At 43.6% G+C, this 13,633-nt stretch overlaps 1 protein-coding gene across 1 annotated transcript in view; it reads right to left on the bottom strand.

Annotated features, from left to right (window-relative positions):
• Positions 1–5,862: 5,862 nt before the first annotated feature.
• Positions 5,863–13,633, bottom strand: part of EPC2 (enhancer of polycomb 2) — a 35,134-nt gene continuing 27,363 nt past the window's right edge. The window contains exons 11-14 of the mRNA XM_085067165.1: positions 11,700–11,836; positions 9,895–10,054; positions 8,475–8,808; positions 5,863–7,185 (exon numbers count right to left, since the gene is read on the bottom strand). Of these exons, the coding sequence (XP_084923291.1) occupies positions 7,113–7,185; positions 8,475–8,808; positions 9,895–10,054; positions 11,700–11,836 (704 nt within the window). The 3' untranslated portion in view covers positions 5,863–7,112. The remainder of the gene's footprint in view (positions 7,186–8,474; positions 8,809–9,894; positions 10,055–11,699; positions 11,837–13,633) is intronic.

The raw sequence follows: 13,633 nt of genomic DNA, 5'->3' as shown, positions 1-13,633 counted from the left end.
TGAGGGGGATGTGAGGAGCAGAATGGCTACAAAGCCTCTCACACCCTCCTTAAAAGCAATTCCATGGGGGAGAGTTAGCAATGTGCAGCATGTGATAAGACATTATTACATAATGGGATTTATTCCCGTGGATTACCAATTATCCCTTTTATTTCTGTTATGTTTCAAGCTTTTACCCTGAATAGCAAATTTGTTAGTCATGACAAGCAGGGGCTTAGTCATAAAAGACAAGGGTTTGGATGAATTAATCCTTATTTTCCTCCATTACTGAGAGCTCATTTTGGAGTGAGATAAGCAAAACTCGATTTTTCTATTCCAGCAGGTATAATCTGCAATCAGGGAGAATGCAGAGATCCATCTTTTCTCAGCAGTGTTGTCCCAAACAATGTGACATTGTCTGGAGTGCAGACAATACTGGATTGTCACCCAGCTGCTATTTTTACTACTTATTTCCAGATTAGGCTAAGCAGCCTGGTGGGAATATTCATTTTCAGGCAGGTTTGGGAGTGATCAGCACCTCCTTGGCTCGGTGATGGAAGGGTGGGATGGACAGTTTGGTGGGAAACAGGAAACATGAAGATACACAAAAGCAGAGCTCAAATAATTGTCTCCTTCCACCTTCATTCATTTCTTTCACTTCTCAGTGAAAACTTGTTTTTCGGCTGTACGTTTATAAGAAATCCACTGAGAGTTGTGTTTTCCTGAGCTTACTCACAGCAGAACACGTGAAAATTTTCTTCCTAGCAGGACCACAGAAGGAAAATCAAGATGCCATCTCCTTTTCCCGCTTTCCCAGCTCTCCAGCCCCACAGTTTAGCTCATCTTGGCAGATCAGATATGCTTTGACAGCAAGTTGTGATTTTTCCTGAGAAATTCTCCAGCAGAGCCAACCTCACTTCACTAAACATCCCAAGATGTCAAGAGTTCTCCAAAAGGAATAACAAATCCCTTCCTCAAGGATTTGGATCAGAAAGGAATGACAATATTCCATTTCTTGGGATCAGAAAGGAATAACAATGTTCCATTTCTTGGGGTCAGAAAGGAATGACAATGTTCCATTTCTTGGGATCAGAAAGGAATGACAAGATTTCATTTCTTGGGATTAGAAAGGAATGACAAGATTCCAGTTATTGGGATCAGAAAGGAATAACAATGTTCCATTTCTTGGGATCAGAAAGGAATGACAAGGTTCCATTTCTCTGCAGGGGAACCAAGCACAGCCAAGCTGCTGAGGCTGCAGGAAAACCAAGGCAGGGACAGAGGACCTGGACAACAGCAGGACACAGATCCTGACAAAGGTGATCCCGCAGAAATCAGGGAACATTTCAGAGCTGGACAACTCCTTCCCCGTGCACAGAGCCCACTGCTCCCTTTCCTTGCTCCGGGAATGGGCTCTGGAGCTGGGGTGGAGCTGCAGGAGAAAGGCACCAAGGTTGAATTTCTGCTGTGTGGAACAATGCAGCGCAAGGAGGAGACACCAGCGCTGGCCAGGGGTGTGAGTTGTCAGCAGGGAGAGCAGCTTTAATGCACATCCCATTGATCCCCGTGCCTCAGCAGCGGCCCGAGGCAGGAAATCTGAGACCTTTGTGTCATCAGGGCTGAGATGTGGCTCAGGGGAAAGGGGTGCTGAAGGATTTCTCCCGGGAGGGGCAAAAAGGGTGAGGATCCCCGCGACAAGAGGCAATTTTAAATGTCACTTGTGGTTAATGTCCCCCAGACGCCAGGAGACACTGAGAGTGCACCAGGGAATGGTTTTGTGAAGGCAGAGCATGGAAGTGTTGAGCGGGAATGAAAATAAATAAAGGCAGGCTGGAGAAGAGGCAAAAATCAGCTGCAAAGTGCTGAGAAAGCAGCCAGGAGGAACTGAGGCTCAGAAATTATCTAATCTGCATCCCCAGGGATCATCAAAGGCACGGGAACATCCACAGCTCAGGAGGGACTGCAGGGACATTTGGCCAGCAGGGGAAAAATTCCACAGCAAAATTCCACAGGATCTGCACCTCTGCCACTCTCGGGGTGATTATTGCAGACACAACACCTTGGATCAGACAGGAAGGGATTTCTTTGGGATCAGGGCTGCCAGGGTTCCTTTCTCACACCTCCACGGAAGTTTGGATGTGGAAATGGAGCACTGGCACTGCAAAATACTCCATGAGGAAGGGTTTGGGCTGTGCTGGCAGGAATTGTTTCTGGTTTGCAAGACACTTCAATATATGCTTGCTTTAAAAAAAAAATATGTTAAGTACACACATAAATCACAATCGTCATATAAATTATTCACCTTATGCACAGTCATATATTTCGTGTTAACCCGCCTAGAAAAAATTTTTTGCTCAAAAAATTTTGAGCAAAAAATTTTTGCTCAAAATAAATAAATCGATTTTACCGCTGCATAAACCAGCAAAATGTTGCAGTTCATTATCGAGTACACCAAGTATTTTTTTCCAAGCTACCATATTTTCATTTGGGTCAATAAATCACCCAAATAAAAGGGTTGTAACTCAGAAAAAAAAATCCGTTGTCTTTACATTCTAGGAAGCTATAAAGCAACCGTAAAAATACTGAAAGGACAGAAAAGCACTAAAAAATACCCAATCCCAAAGCGCAGAGGCTCCGCGGAGCTGCAGAAAGAGTTAAGGAGCATCGCAGGCAGCTGATGCCATCTTCTGGTGTCACTTCAGCCCTGATTTAAAGCCGAGCCGGCCGGGCTCAGCAGCAGCAGGGGAAAGCTGGTATTTTCGGCACGGCTTTGTCCCCAGGGCGGAGCTCCGCGCCGTGCCATCAATTCCGGAGGCACTGGAGCGTCCCGAGCGCTGGTGGCACAGCCAGCACCGGGCTGTCGCCACTGCCAGCCAGCTGCCACCAGCCCGGCCCGGGGAGCCCCAGCGGGGCCACAAGGGTGTTTGCAGTGTCACAGCTGCCATGTGTCGCGCTCAGGTCACTCGCGGCTCTTCTGCTCCATTAGCTGCTCTCCGCTGTCCCCGCGGGATCGTCAGGCACGGCGCGCTGATTTTTGTGACATTCCCAAAGTGAGAACATCTTGCCAGGGAATGATAGCGCGAGGATGGAGGGTTGTGTTCTCCCACCGGACTGAGCCAGCCAGGCTGATTTATCTGTAACAAATTGTTATCTGCCTCAGTTATCACCTCCCTCCTGCCTGAGCTCCTCGCTTGCTCCTTCCACCTCACCCTCCGTGGGGAATTCCACTCGTGCTGGAGCTAAACCAAAGTCTCAAGGACTGAAATCAGGCTGGACTACACAGATTTTATTGCTACTAGTCACAGAAATAATCCAAACTTCAGAACATTGGTAAGGCTGGGAGGGTGGGAGGCCCTGGAATGGAATTCCTAGAGATGTGGCTGCCCCTGGATCCCTGGAATGTCCAAGGCTGGACAGGGTTTGGAGCAAACTGGGATAGTGGAAGATGTCCCTGCCTGTAGCAGAGATGGGTTTTAAAGTCCCTTCCATCCCAAACCACTCCGGGATTCAGAGATTCCAAATGTGATTTGGGTTACTTCAACGTTACTCCCTGCTAGTTTTCAGATTTTAGTCCTATTCCAGCTATATTAATTTATTTTCATTTAAACTGGAGTTACTGGGTGACAATCCACACTGATTAAATGAGTTAAATTCATAGTAAAATTTAACTTACATGTGCTCTTCATTAATTTTTTTTGAGATGACAGCATTTAGAGATACAGGAGGTGACTGAGAAACAAGCAAATCACCAAGAAAACAGGGAATGTACCTTGCAAGTCCCTTTTCCCCATGAAAGGCACTTCAGAAGGAACTGTTCAGCTCAGCTCTCACACTAGCCATGTCATTTTGGGTCCTGGCCCTGCAGCAGGATGGCACAACCCAAGCAGTGCAGGGAGCTCCACACTGCTCACCTCAGGCACTGCTGCTGGGCTCCTGCAGGGAACATTTCTCATGTTTCCCACATAATGAGCTGCTTGGTCAGAACTAATTATCTGCCTTTTCTTCAGATGGAAACACTTGGAACTTCACATGCTGCTGCTCAGGAAAAAATCCCCTCTCCCTCATCAAGTTTACTGCTTTAATTTACAAAGGTTATTCCCCATCTTTGCAATTAAAGGCTGAATGTTGCAAAGCCTCAAAGTAGCAGAAACATGAAGTGAGCTTTGAAACTGTTTCTCTGAAGTGAAATGCAGGGAGCCTGTTGGGAGGACAATTAAACACAAAACCAAAACTCCAGTCAATCCATAAAGGAAGATATATTATTAGAGAAAGAATCATTTTTTAGTACCTGACATTTCAAACTCTGCACATGGCATGAAGTCCAGTAGAAATTGTTGAAGATAAACCAGGATTCCACAACCTTACCTGAATGACATTCCCAAAACACAACAGAAATCCCTATTCCAACCTTACTGCAGAGATGCACAAAAAAAGGGAATTAAAATTGAACAATGCCATATTCTCAACATGTTTGAACAGCACAAACCCACCTCAGCCAGTGGTATTCCCAGCTGGGATCAGAACAAAGTATTTCACAGCAATACTCCCTTTTTTTCTGCTTTTTAATGAAGATTTCCATGGCTTGCAGCATCATCCACCACTCCCCTTTTTCCTGCACTTGAGGCACACAGAAATTCTGCAGATGACTATTCCAGTTCTGCTTCACAGAAAGTTTCATCACCACTAATCCCTTAAATGAAACTCATTCCACATCTGGCACTTACCATCAGAGCCTTGGGAGTTTATGGAATCCTTCTCTGCACCTCACATTTTCCCAGAATCCATTAAAAGTTCGAAGCTCCAGCTAAAGGTTTTTTAAGTAATTAGATGAGGATTAGGTGACACGAAATCAGAGATACACAGCAATCTTGGAGACATCTTCTGGCCAATTTTCCCTGAAAATGATCCACTGGAAATGATCTTTGTAGTGAGAAAGAGTCCACGCTAAGTGTACAGCTTTCCATCTGCAGAGGAAATTACTTCCCATTTTCATTAAGCCTCCAAAGGGTTTTGGGGATGGTAGTGAAGCAAGGTTATTTCTATGTTATCAAGGAGAATAATTTTTTTTTTTTGCAGCCTTGGATTTTCAACAATTCTTTTTAAAAAAAATCATTTATACTTCAGACTCTGTAGGTCAGTCATTCCCTGAAATGAGCCCAGCTCTACAGAAAGCCTGGAAAGACCAGAAAAAGAGGAATTTTTCAGGGAGCAGCAATCAGGTGCCTCTCCTGTGCTGCCACCACCCCTCACCTGACCAAGGCAGTGCCCAGCGTTCCTCTATTCCCAGCAGGAATAATCTATCCTCACCTCTCCCTGCAGACATCATGGAATAAAAAAAATAGAGCATCAGTTAAGCAAAAACCAGGTCATTTTAGACATCTGAGTTTGTGATGAGCTCGCAGGATTTAAAGCTCTCCAAGTGTTTTTAGCTGGCAGAACTTTTAACTCACTCAAAGACAAAGCAGGTTTAAACACAACTTGGATTTAAAGTAGTTCTTTATATGGAAAGCTACGAAGGAAAATACACTGACTGCATGACACAGGCAAAGCATATCTTGATTTTCCTGGGAGGGTGGGTCTGGACTAGACAACATCCCGAGGCTCCTTCCAACTTCAATGGTTCTGTGACTTGTAAGGAATACAGAAACATCCAAATGTGGAGAACAAAACAGCAGAAATTATTCACCCCATTTCTCCAGCAGGGCAAGAAACTCTCATTCCCATTCTCCCAGGTCCCACTAGCAGCCCATCCCAGACTGCAAGCACAGGGAATCACCAATCATCGCAACCTTCTGGAAAAAAAAGTGCATCATGTGGGATCAAAACCACCCTGAGCAGCTGAGCTCTGCTTGCACACTGAAATAACCACATATGCACCATGGCCAGGTTTTGATATGTATTTTTATTTCCCTGCAGTTTTCACTTATCAAGAACAAGTAACAGGGAAAGTTGTCTGAACTAGTGCATAAACAAACATTCGGAAACACCACTACACGTATCTAATGTACAAGAACCGTATAAAAAAAGTCACTAAAACACTACACTACGAAGGTGTCCAACGCTTACAGTCAGACTTTTTCCAACCCGTTACTTGCCTTGTAGCCACAGGAAAACTCTCCAAAATTGAAAAGACAATCTTGCCACAACCCTCCCTCCCTCCCTCCCTCCCTCCCCAGCCCGCCCCCCACCACCTTGGGATGGCTCGATAGCTAGACATCCAATAATGAAATTATTGCAATGATACAGAATGCAATACATACCTGGTAAAATATCCTTTATGTGGTGTGGTACAGTTTGAAAGCCGGTTAAAATACGCAGTCTTCGGATAAAATGGCATCAAGGTGAAAATTTTCTCTGATCTGCACAATTGGATATGTGCCAGATGCATAATTTTCCTAGTCAGTATTTTTTTTTTTTCCTTTCCCTCTCTCCTGTGTAATTATTTTTTATAAACTGGTATTATAAATAGAAATATACATTCAAAATATATGGAAAAGTGAGTTACTACATTAAATTTGCATGTATCGATCCATCCCTTTCCCCTGCACAGTAATAGAAAATACTATTTTGCCTTGAACTTCATATTTGACAGTGAAATGCCACTAAAGTATTTACCAAAAAGTCCATCTAGTCAAATTGTGAAACAAAATGAACCAAGTGAAAACTTTACATTTCCTTTAGAAAAAAATTACAAGAATTTTGTTTCCTAGCTATGAATCTTTAACTTTTTTTTTTAGACACAAAGTTGCATTTATTTGTACAAGATACAAAATGTAAACATGGCAAAATAAATAGTTTAAACAAGTGATGCAGGATCCCATGTCATGCTCATGATCCCATTAAAGAATTATTTTTTAATCCATTCAGTTGCAAATTCAAGTGCAAAAGCATGATGATGAATATCTACTATTCAAGTAACAGAAATAATATTGATGATACAAATAAACTATTTTACAAGGTAGTGATTTTCCCAATTTTACAATATTTACATTGTATATCGACTTAATACACGATATAATTGGAGTCCATTCGGGTCTGTGTGAGTTCTCTGTGATCCACAGAGTGCTGTGGTTTGCACTCAGCTGGAATAGAAAGATGCACACCATGAGCACAGCTGGGGACACTGGTGGAGGTTATGTCACTTCCATGGCCACTGTGGTCTCTGCAATGCCATTCAAGCCCAGGCGTTCTGGTTCATGGTTCTCTCTGCAAGGAACAACATCCCAGTTACACCACAACAGGAGATTTCCTCATAGCTTTCATCATTCCTTTCATATTTTCACACAGCTGTTAGCTGGACCAGGCAGGAAGCTCAGCAAATATTGCTGCAAATTGCAAATATTGCTGCACACACTGCAAATATTATTTAGAAGTAAATACTGGCATTCAACAACTGCTGTTAATCCACAGGGCAGAATTACTGCATTGAACTGTCAATTTCCAGACTGAATTAAGGATAAAAGTACTAAAAGCTCTCCTGAAGGAGCAAAGTCAAGACATACCATGATAATTCAGTATCAGTTATTCTGTTAATGAACCAAGTGGTGGTGTAATCCCCCCTTGTGCTTTAGAACTAGTGCAAGAAACTTTATTTTCTACTCACTTACTAATACCCATTTTTTACTTTTCCAATTCACAAACACAACTTTGCTTTTTTAAACATCACATAATCCACCAAAGACTTCAAACAAAGCCCAAATATTGACATTTTCAGAAAACTTTGCCAGCTGCAAAGCTCCTGGCACTCCTATGAAACATCATTAAAGTATCCTGAAATACCAGCACTGTTCAATGAGAATAAATATCTTAAAGGTTGGACTTGATGATCTTAAAGGTCCCTTCCAACCTAAACAACTATGAATTATGATTTTATATGTAAGATGCAGGTTGTCACTTTTCTGGTTGGTGTTTTACATCAATATGTAACACATCTATCCACATGTAAATATAAAAATAGATGTGTCAGCCTAACTCTTACAATACTGGTACATAACCTTATGGAGAACACGAGGAGAGTTTAACAGAATCTACCTGGAAGTGCTGCATGAGAAGGGACAAGTTAAATGGCTGAAATTCCAACAGAGTAGAAGTTGACCAAAGCTACTGGTGCCTAAAGGCAGTACTCATTGTTTGGGGGGGTTAATCTGCAAAATGAGCTCTTGTGGTTTGCCATGGCCATGCTGAAGGTGCTGAGAAGCCTCTCAGAGGCAGAAACAATTCCCTCTGGTGCAGAGCTGGGCATGGCTCAGGAGGGGACACAGCCTGAAGCTGCACCAGGGCAGGGTCAGGTGGGACACAGGAATTCCACTGGAACTGCCCAGGGAGCTTGGGGAGTCACTGCTGAGGTGGCACTCAGTGCTCTGGGCTGGCAGGGTGGGGACTGGTGCCCAATCCCAGTCCCAAGGCTAGACTCTGTGATTTTGGCCATCCCAACCCAAACAATTCCATGATTCCAAGCACAGCTGCAAGCTGCTGCAGCCCCGTCCCCAACTCACCTTGCTATACTGCTGATGGCACTGCTGGGAGTTACCTTTGGCACTCTGTCCATGCTGGCAGCAACTGTGGCAAGTTTTAAGGCTGTTGGCGAGGGCGCTGAAGTCCTTGTATTGATATGAACATTGACTGGAGACACAACACTGACGTTGTTGAGGTGCACGGCGCTGGGCAGGCAGGAATTGTTCATGGGGAGAGGCTGAGGGCTGCTCGTGCACAAGGCTGGGATTAAGTGGTTTGTGGTGCTGTGGCCAACTGTCCTTACGAGCTGTACTGTTGAGATCCCTGGGCTGGATGATAAAGCCATGTTGGTGGAGTACAAAGTTCTGGAGGTTCCTGGAGGGACAAATGGTGGGTGTTAAAAAATGGGATGTAGAGACAAAGATTAACCTCAAGGGTAATGCTGTGAGTGTGTACTGCATTTATGTCCATATTTTACAGACTCACAAAATGGAAAAATTCATGGCACTCTCCCATGTGTCTGATCTTCCACCCTCAAAGCACTGCCCTCTTGGAAAGGAACTCAGAGAATTACACACAGATCTCTTTCTCTTTGCTGGAACTGCTCCAGTTTATTGATTTTATTCAGCTGTGTTTTTTCTCCCTCTATTCATTTCATATTACCATTAACCCAGCCTGGCAGAAGGTCTATAAAACTAATCACATCATTAACTGCTAAAACAACAAATTACTCTAAAAGCCTCTTCTTTGTCCTGGCAGCCCAAATCCCATCTGCCTCTTGGCATGGTGGAGATGGCACCAGCACAACTGGGGGCACTGAATGCCAATGGCTGCACTTTTGGGGACAAATCCTAAATGCAGTGAAATCTGAGGCTTACAGTGATGTCAGAAGATCTGTCAGTAGAGGTTGGTTAGTAAGGTTTTGGCTGAATGAGTGAGTGAGGTAACAATCAAATAATGAATCAACTTTTCCATTTCCTTCTCGAAGCACTTAATGGTTTAAGCTGTTGATTTATACCTTCATTACACACTCACACAGGTTTTAAAATGCTGTCACTTAGACTTTTGATCAGAACAGATGATCAGAAGATAAAGACTACCAAAGAAAAACAATGCTCTTCCAATGTAACGAGCACTTGGCAGTTTTATATCCGTTTTACCAACACATATTGAACAAGGCTGTCAGGCACAGGGTGGCATTCTTGGGGCTTTTCTGTACAGGGCAAGGAGTTTGACCTTGATGATCCTTGTGGATCCCTTCCAACTCAGGCTACACCAGGATGCAAACCATTGCTCCAAAGTACTTTAGAGAACAACATTTATAACTATCACAACCAATATACTTGATTTCTTTTTGGTTGTTTATTAATATTTCAGGAATCAGCAATAAGATCAGTTGATAGGGAACACCAGTTGACACTCTCAGCTGAGTGCAGAGCAGGATTTCCAAGGGCTGCTCACCTGAAGGCTGGACAACACCGTTGAGATTGTTGTGGCTGGTGTTCTGCTCCTTGGCTCCCTCGCTGCGCCCGGGCGCAGGGGCACTGACCACTGCAGAGGCAGCAAAGTGGGCACTGGCTGAATCCAGGGTTTTGGACATGCAGTCAGAGGTGCTGGAGCCCTGCAGGAAGAGAAGGAGGTTTGTCATAATTAGCTGAGTACAAAATGAAATGGTTTTTAGGATTGCTACAGTGCACAGGTAAAGCTAACAGATAAATACAGCTTCTACATGTGACCTAATGCACCACAACATTTTCTACATGTGACCTAATGCACCCCAACATTGGATATTTCTGTGTCGCCAGACTGATGGGAAGTTGGAAATCAGTGTCCCAAGGAGTGCCGAGCAAGTGCTGCCCAACCCAGCCAGGCCATGGCCAGAGCAGTTCTCAGCACAACAAACCACTTGTGCTTGTGCTGTTCAGCCTGGAGAGCACAAGGCTCTTGGGAGACCTTGGAGATCCTGCCAGGGCCTGAAGGAGCTCCAGGAGAGCTGCAGAGGGACTGGGGACAAGGCATGGAGGGACAGGACACAGGGAATGGCTTCCCACTGCCAGAGGGCAGGGATGGATGGGATATTGGGAATTGGGAATTCCTGGCTGGGCTGGAATTCCCAGAGAAGCTGTGGCTGCCCCTGGATCCCTGGCAGTGTCCAAGGGCAGGCTGGACAGGCTTGGGAGCAGCCTGGGATGGTGGAATTGTCCCTGCCATGGCAGAGATGGAATGGGATGAGCTTTAAAGTCCCTCCCAACCCAAACCACACAGGATTCCCTATGTTTGGAGAAGTTTCCTCTAAGAAAACAACCACATCTTAAATCTCCTTCTCTCTTCTGTCTCCAGGCAGCAAATGCTCTGCAGCAGCAAATCTCAGGGCTGTTCAGTATTGGTGGCACATCCATTCTCAGGCAGTGAGTTGTACCACAGCAAAACTGCTCAGCACATTCTGGAATGCCACTCTGTTAGTCCAGTTTCTACTGGAAAGTCTCAGCTTTCTTACTGGAAAGAACATTAATTCTGCAATTTCAATTTATATGAACTAAGAAAATGACTTTGCACAGAAGCTTGAAGTGTTTTAAAGATCCAAAATTCATTTGTTTTGTTTAAATATTTTGGCATCGTGTCTTTACACTTACAAAAAATGTCATCAGTGTCTGCCAACACAGAATCCCTGATTAATTAAAGTAGAAAACACTGAGGGGAAGGGACAAACAGCATAAGCAATTAGATATAAAATGCTCAAAGTAATATACATTTTCCTAGTAACAGACAGCAGCAACAGCTTTTATATTTTATTGGGAAAAAACTAGCAGAAAACTAAGTGCAATGGAAATGCACATTCTTCTTTTGAAAGGGATTCCAGAGGAAAAATGGGATTTTTTTAGAAGCTAGAATATGCAAATATGCAAAGCTCTCTTTTTCCTCTCAGATGTACCACTTTTTAGTACTCATTGAACATCTGTTCATAACAGAACACATTACCTCAGAAGGTAATTTTAACAAAGACTCTTCAGAGCACTTGTACAAAGGAAGACAAAACCAGTGAAAACAGAGTTGAGAGCACACACTGATATTTTTACACTCTGTGGATGCAGGCAACACATTCAGCTACAAAGTCTCTTAACTTGTAAAATGCAGCAACTTATTAAAAAAACCCTGACCAACGTGTTTTACATTCACTCTAAACTGTACCCCACGAGGTTGCTCAGAGCTGAGCAGCACTGCAAACCCAAAGGAAATGTCAGGACATGGCGAGGTGGGAGAAATACCTGTGCTTTCGGATGTGTCTGTTGGGAGGAATGCTGAGATTGCTGCTTCTGCTGCAGCTGGGCCAGCTGCTGCCTCTGCATCTGCACTAGCTGCTGTTGGTGTGTCTGGAACTGCTCCTCTGTGATGCCCCCTGTGACTACAGGAAAGAAAGGGAGCCACAGTTACACAGCCTGCACGAGACACACGTGTGGACAAGGAGAACAAGGGGGTGAAGACAGCAGAAATCATGGCAGATGCACCCAGAATCTCCATGTATTATGTAAAGGAGAGGTCAAGCTGTGTTTGTTTGTTGTGTTCTTTCATGGAGTCAATTTGTAACAAAAGAATTGGGAGCTTTCGTGGCTCTTAAGCAGTTTCTATCTTTGGTGGGTTTTGTTCCAGTAGCTTTAGGCAAAAGCTTGAGAGAAATGATTTTCCTGGCTTTCAGAAAAGCAGCACAGCCTGAAAATCAGAGCTGAGGACAAAGCAGCCTGGGCTGAGCTGGGCATCTTCTGTCCCAGTGAACACTGGGAGTTGATTTCCCTTCCTGCACTCCAGCACTGTCCCTTTCTCCAACACCACAATGGACACACCTGGCATGGGAGATTTTCTCTGCCAATTATTGTTTGAAATGGAGTAAGAGTTAGGGTGCCACAAAAAGGTTATGTTTGGTTAATGCCACCCCAGTAATCTCACAGTCACAACACATGAAGGGAATGAAGTGAGAAAAGCTGGGTTTGAACTTCTCTCCCTGAAGAGTTGCACACTTGGTAAACTGGAAATACTGACAAGGGTTTAACCTAAGAACTCTTAAGAGCTCTCCTGGGAGCAAGAGAGCAACTAAAGTTAAAGAGCAAGGAGTAACTAAAAGGTTACTCCTCTTGAACTGTAGCACTATTGTAATTTCCAACCTAAGTTTATTTTGCATTTAGCTTTTCTTTGTTCCTCTTGCAGATTCTTACCCAAAATTTAACTCCAACTAAAGTCAGCTCAACCTGCTATACTCCCTCACAAAAAACACATGGCATTGCTGAAGGCAACAGGGCCAAGAACAGCATTATGGAATATGACATTTATTTCTATTTTTAAGCTCTGAGGTAACAAATCCCAGAAAATGTGTTCTGTTTTATAGAAAATTGTTTCAGAACAAGGTTGGATTTCATGTTTTCAATCTCCCTTCCTTCCCAGTTTGTCACAGACCACAAATGGAACATTCCACTACAGGATACAGGAAAGATTACTCCAGAATTAAATATTCCCTTCCTCTGCCTTTCCATGCCTGAATTTCAGGTATTTATTCAGTGGTCAGGCTGAGCTCAGCTGTTCACCTCGTTATAAACCAGCAGATGTTCATTAGCACATTCAATATCATTTGCTTCTGCCAAATCAAACACCTGGAAGGTCCTAGAGAAAAAAAAGAGCAAATTTTCACCAGGTCCCAAGGCAGCCTCTAAGGTCAGAGTTGAGAGCTCTGCAGCTTCCACTGCTGAGCATCAGGGGGATTTTATTTTATTTTATTTTATTTTATTTTATTTTATTTTATCTTATCAGTGCCTGACTGGACTGAAAAACTGCAACACAAAATGGTCAAAAAGTCAATTCAGCTTTCACTTCCAGGCTCCTCTCCTCCTTGGAAAGTTTGGATTATGATGTCACTTCTCTCTGGACTTGAAGGTTTTAATCCAAGATCAGCTTGCAATCTGCCCCAAAAGTGGCATTGCATTAATTACTTCTGTGTTATTTAAGGCTGGGGAAAAAAAATTACCTCTAAAAGGTAAAAGTTTGTTCCACAAGCAAAATCCTTCAGCTGGGAATGTGCAGTTGTCCTCTATCTATGGGACATGCTTTTCCCATTTGCAGCTCTTATAAAATGAGCAAGAGAGTAATTTAGCTTAAAAAAATGGTTCTTGATTCATGCACTCATTAGGTATTTTGAAGGAAAGTCTAGTCACTC

The sequence above is a fragment of the Lichenostomus cassidix genome, chromosome 7, assembly GCF_008360975.1.
Source record: "Lichenostomus cassidix isolate B80296 chromosome 7, HeHo_3.0, whole genome shotgun sequence".
Lineage (NCBI taxonomy): Eukaryota > Metazoa > Chordata > Aves > Passeriformes > Meliphagidae > Lichenostomus > Lichenostomus cassidix.
Note: the sequence above shows the minus strand (reverse complement) of the source record. Positions and strands in the feature narration are given on the sequence as shown.